General features: G+C 43.7%; 1 protein-coding gene across 1 annotated transcript; it reads right to left on the reverse strand.

Moving 5' to 3' along the window:
- Nucleotides 1-1,080: 1,080 nt before the first annotated feature.
- LOC6499514 lies at nt 1,081-4,374 on the reverse strand. Its single transcript, XM_001954429.3, has 4 exons — nt 4,030-4,374; nt 3,858-3,926; nt 2,697-2,819; nt 1,081-2,602 (listed from the first exon to the last, which is right to left on the reverse strand). The coding sequence occupies exons 1-4, from the start codon at nt 4,225-4,227 to the stop codon at nt 1,568-1,570; spliced, it is 1,425 nt and encodes a 474-aa protein (XP_001954465.1). The 5' UTR covers nt 4,228-4,374; the 3' UTR covers nt 1,081-1,567.
- Between the last annotated feature and the right edge of the window lie 1,411 nt (nt 4,375-5,785).

Raw genomic sequence — 5,785 nt, forward strand, 5'->3', positions numbered from 1 at the left:
TTTCTTTCCACCGCGACTGCGAAATTAATTGCAACGCACGGCCGCGCTTCACGTGGAGCAGCACTTGTTACGGTTGCCATTAGCGGTGCCATCATCGGCCCTTGAAATTGCTGTAATTTCCAATAGATAATGAAATGCAATTAGAAAGTGTGCGGCTTACATACACACACCTCTAAGTCGGCAAGAAATTGTGCAAAATGCAACAATAACAGCAATTTTAACAGATTTTCCCACCCACTACTATAAAAGCTGCACTGAAAAAACGACAAATGTATATAATACAATTTAAGTTATTTCAAAACTGGGTTATTGTTAATTAAACCGAAAAGGTGGTTCAGAAAAGAGCCTACTCTTAGGCTTTTGTATTTAAATAAGTTACCATAATGTACAAAATTTGTTCTTGTGCTTTGGCTGAGTGTATAATAGCGCATAGAAGTTTGTAATTAAAGTTTGCCGAGGCTTCCAGGTGACGACTACGGCACCGCGGGATATGGCCGACCATCCGCACAATACTGCATCCGCACCAGCAAATCAATTTCCGCATCGCACTCGCAACCGGACCCGGATCCGGTCTACAGGCTATGGACTCTGGACTTGGACTAGGTCTTCGGCTCCTGCTGTAGGGCTTTGTCGGAGCGATCAACAATGCAGAAAATAAAATTCAATTAACGCGCTTAAATTAAACTGCCACTTCCTGTTTTGATGACATTTTCATAGCAGCCTGGCCCTGGCCCCGTAAAAGCAGCGGGAGGCCTGCTGATGGGAAAAGAATGCGGTTGCCGTATGAACGGAGGATCTAAAGGATGCCTGTTGCTGGCGTTGTTTACTTCACCGTCTGACAGGCTTCTTTTAGCGCCTTGCATCAATATTAAATGGTAAATGCCGGGCATAATGGCTGTCCAACTGCGGCTGTCATTATAGTTGCTCCTGGGAAGGGATCAGAGACAAGTCCTCTGATAAATAAAGCTCATTACTTGCGCGTCCAACATCCTTTACTGTAATGATTGACCCGTAACTGAGGATGGCAGTCATAATAGCCAGTGCACCGTAAAAAAGAAATATGTTTTAAATCAGATTGAATTGAGTTTCAAAATATGTCACTAATTATTAAAAACAGTAGAACAAAAGACTTTTAAGTACATAAAAAGTATTCAGTAGTATATATTCAGAAGTATGTGACTTTAATGCACGCATCCATCAACTGGACTTCTATTGTCGACCAGGCCGAGGTTCATTATCGAAGAGCACAACCCCGAGGCCAAATGACACAAAGTCATTGGAGCGTTCAGGAGTGATTAAATTAAAAGTCCTCTTGGACAAGATTCTTCCTTCGGCGAAGAATAGTTCTGCCTGTAGTTCGCAGAGGGCAGGCAGTTCGGGTGCAACTTGTTTGCATCTTCGTTTGCATCTATTCAATTCCATCGCCCATTTCGTTTCCTTACGCGATAAGCAACTTTGGCAAAGCAACTGGCATTTAATTTAATTAGTAAGTTGAAAGGGATTGGGAGGGTAGGAGTCTGAGGAGACACTGATAAGAGGATGCCATTGATTGAGTTGTTGGCGGAGCTCAAAGCAAACGGAAAGCGGATTTATAGCAGCAGTTCTGGTGCAGGTCCGGCTGCTCCTTTTGATGATCCTGGTGCTCCAGTTGACAGGGACATCGGTAGAGCAGCGAGGCGGCCGGCTTAGTTTGGACAACCTGCTTCAGTTGCGGCAAATCCCCAACTTGGCCGACAGGAGGTATGTCCCGGGGAGATTCATTGACGGGCCGGCTTTTGCCAACAAAGAGCAGGCTATCCGAGAGTGGGCGTGGCTGGCAGACGGTGGATGGTGTAGATGTTGCAGATGCGGCAGATGCAGTCGAGGATGCGACTGAGTTGTGGCTTCTGTCCGATTTCGATTCCTCGCCATCGTCCTCGTTTGGCTTAACTCCCGCCGTCGTCCGCTGTAAATCATTCGTCGAGAGTGAAAGATGCTCTGGCCCCCTTCCGTCATGTGTGGAATGTATTGTTGTTGCCGCTCTCGGCTGTCCTTCTGTCAGAGGCGATATGTCCGGGGAAACTGATGGCATCGTTTCACGCGACGACACCCCCAAGCCATCCGTCGAGCTGGTGCGGAGTAAAGTGGCGGCATTCGAGGGCGAGAGATTGTCCAGCGAGTAGGCCCGTCCCTCTAGGAGCTTGGTTAGGAACTTGTTTGTGGGCAGCACCGGCTTCCGTTTCCGCCAGGTGTCCTGTCCAGCTGCCACCTGCTGTTGCTGCTGATTCTGATGCTGCAGTTGCCCGTGGGCAGGGCGTGTGATCCCCGAAAAAAGTTTGTGGCGCAGCTTATCCTCCGAGCGACACATCTCGAAGGCGTTGGCGACGGTCAGGTGGATCTGCTCGGCCAGCAGGGCGCGGCGGGGTGTGTAGAAATCGCGGCAGACAGGACAGCGCTCGGAGCGTATGCGGCAATCCACGCAGAGCAGGTGTCCGTTTTGACATTGCATTGCCGGCGGAGCGATGGTGATGTTGCACACGGGGCACTCCACCAGTCGCAGGATGCTCTCCAGGACGAGGGAGAGGCGTCGCAGACTCGTGGGCATGGGTGCACAGCAAATGCTCTAAAATATTTAATAAAATGTAATTAAATTATAATGAGTTTTGTGAATTTTACAATAGATTTTTAAGCAATTATGAAAATCCCTTATCTCTTACATTTTTATCACAGTCCTTTTCGCAGCCACTGTTCCAACAGAGAATAGTAACTGCGTCCTTTTGGCTTTTCACAATTTTGGCGATTTCAGCCACTCGTAAACCCAAGACATCGTGCCCGTTGACCTGCAATGTTAATGTTTACATTACGTATACGCATTTATCAAGTATACGCACTGGTTAACAAGTAGATTCATGTAGGTTTAAGACCTTGGCATAAAAAGAGAATTAATTTACCAAAAAAAACATTGCTGCTGTTAAAACTTAATAGCTAAGTTAAATACACTTATTATTAAAACAAATAAAAACAAACTATTCAATTTTCTAAACTGCTTGCTTACACTGCTTGCATATGATAACAAAAATTCTGTTAATAACATAACTGTTAAATGCTTGTGTCTAAAAACCGGCTAGCCGCGGTTGCTAGTTTCTTGCTCTTTGCGTTTGTTAGTTTTTAATATTTACTTTGCGCTAATTAATTACTTCCATATTATATTTACTAGGCTTTGTTGTAGTGACTTTTGCATACGCCAGCTGTTTCCCAATGCAGAACATGTGTCTTTCCCGGCAAAAACACTCAATGCAATTAAGTTTTACTGTTTTGCTCTCGAAAGCTAGCAATATTCAAAAAGAATAACAAATACAAAAGCGATTTCAAAGTTCAGGGCTGAGTATACAGTTCAAGTTTCTTAGAATCGTTAATTTCAACTGCCAATTTCATGCTCTTGACTAAAGTATGATATTTGAATGCTTTCCTTTTAACCTTTTATTTATTTTATAAATCTAAAGTGTTATCTGAACAATTTTATTACATTTTCTACACCCATTAATAGCTTTCTGGGTTAATTGGAAATTAACAAATTTCCATTTGTTTATTTTAAAGATAACCTTTTCACATTGATAAGACACATAACAAAAATATTCCACTTTCTTTGGCGTCAAACCATTTTCCTGATTGTTTCAGTTGGTTCTTTGAAATTTTGAATTAAGTTAAAAGTTATTCGCTTATAACTGAACCTATTTATATAACGTGGGGGTAATAGTAGAAAGCCTACTGTTTATCACGTATTTTTCCCAGTTGCGAGAACTGCCAGCCAGCCGACTCCAGTTGAGAGTTTGGAGTGGGGTTGTCTGTGGCAACGTGGTAATTGGACGCGGACTTACCTCCAGAACACAGTCGCCGGTTCTGAGGCCGCAAAGCGCCGCCGGGGTGCCAGCTGCCACCTCGCATACCTGTCGGTGGGGGGAATGAGGATGGGATGGGATATCGCTTTAGCACGAAAGAAACTGAAACAGAAACTATTGTTCTGTATTGTTTTGGTATTTTCTTTGTTACCCAAGGATAGGGGTCCCACTTGGTGCGGGTCAGATGAAATCCGTAGTGCTCGATACTGGGGGCGGCACGGGGAATCCTCAATAACCGCACGGTGGAAGCAGATGAGCTGGAATCGGCACTATCATCACCTTCTTCTCCGCCATCGATAGGCGGTACCCGAAATCCGTTCATTGGTTTTCGACACTGGGCTTGCTTCATTTTGGCTGGAAAAACTCGCGTCGCAGACCTCGTTAACAAACCGATAACGGCCGGTGAAAAAAGCGTTTATATCTTGCGGGAGACGTGTTTAACGGGCGCTCTCGCTTGGCAAACTGTTTTTCGAGTGTGAGTTTTTTTTTACCGAGTGAGTCCCGCATGCTCTGTCAGCTGAAAAGTTGCCGAGTGCTTTGGGCCGACGCAATCGGCTACGACAAACATTTTGGCCGCAGCTTTTGGTGAGCTCACAGCATCACTTGTATCAGATGCCCCTGGACCCTCCGCCCCCTTTTCAAAAGCATTTGGCCATCTGCGGCGATGTTGTAAGTCGACGGCGCCAAAATGTTTCTGAGACCAGGGCCAGAGTCGCCTTTGATCCGCTGACATCAGGTTAGATGTGCGCATGAAAATATGGCTTGTCAGCCTTTGGAGATATGTAAATATTTGAACTTTTGCCTCGTAGCGGGGCTTGGTAATAGGTGTTTTTGGGTACGCTAAAAAAAATGCAGAATGAGTCATAATTAAAAGTCTAAGATGATAAATAAATAGTCAAAAACCTTATCGGTAAAAGTCTCTGTTAAAACTAGAAAGCATTTGTATTTTTATAAAGAGCATAGACCAATTATTATGTGGTTTTAAGTATGGCTTCCAAACAAAGTTAGCACCCATAACTAAATAGTTTACAAAACTGATCAAAAACCGCCCCATAACGTAAATATCCCTTAATCAATTTAATTCTGTGGTGATTTTAGTAAAAGTTTTTCGACTTTGTAATTAAGTTTAAAAACAAATAGCTTTATTTTTCAGCCTAATTGCGTTTGGCCAACGCCAAATGGCCGTACATTGTCAGCCAATGTGGACCAGTGAACCAAAATATTATTATTTGAAATACCGAAGAAATTAAAACAACAAACATGACAGTCTATGAAGGTGTCAGGCCACGATAAACATACATAATGGGGCCCTAAATAAATAACGAGCCTAAACCAGCTCGTCCATTAACCCTAACAATGATAACTGATGGAAATTGGCAGCTGACAAATGGATTTGGCATTGCTACTTGCACCAAACCATCGACACGGCAATCGCATTGGCCCATTTGACTTTCGCTTTTTGTTGTATTTTTGATTTTTGTTTTAGGTTTTACGTTTTTGTTTTTTGCCTTGTTTGATTGCCATTGAGGAGGTAATTTCTGTTTGGCGCTAAGCGGCCTGGGACATGAGGCATTGGCTCCGCAAATAACATTGAAATTGGTAATTTCATTTAATTTTTGCGCCCTGCCAAGTGACCCTGGTGGGTATGGTTGTGTGTGATTTCGCTTCGGCTTTTCAATTTCGAGTTCAATTAGATTTTGTTGAATTTATTTGTGCAATTGGTTGTTAGTGCGGCTGGCAGAGGTTGAAATAGAGTGGCCCACAGAAGCGTTCGGCAGCCGAGTGCCGTCAGCATTGTCAAAATTAACAAATACTTACCCAGACAATAACATTAAATTTCATGTTTCTTGAACACCCACCACATAATCCTCTGTACGGAGCAGAGGCAATTGACTTTTATTAATCGG

The sequence above is a fragment of the Drosophila ananassae genome, chromosome 2L, assembly GCF_017639315.1.
Source record: "Drosophila ananassae strain 14024-0371.13 chromosome 2L, ASM1763931v2, whole genome shotgun sequence".
Taxonomy (NCBI): domain Eukaryota; kingdom Metazoa; phylum Arthropoda; class Insecta; order Diptera; family Drosophilidae; genus Drosophila; species Drosophila ananassae.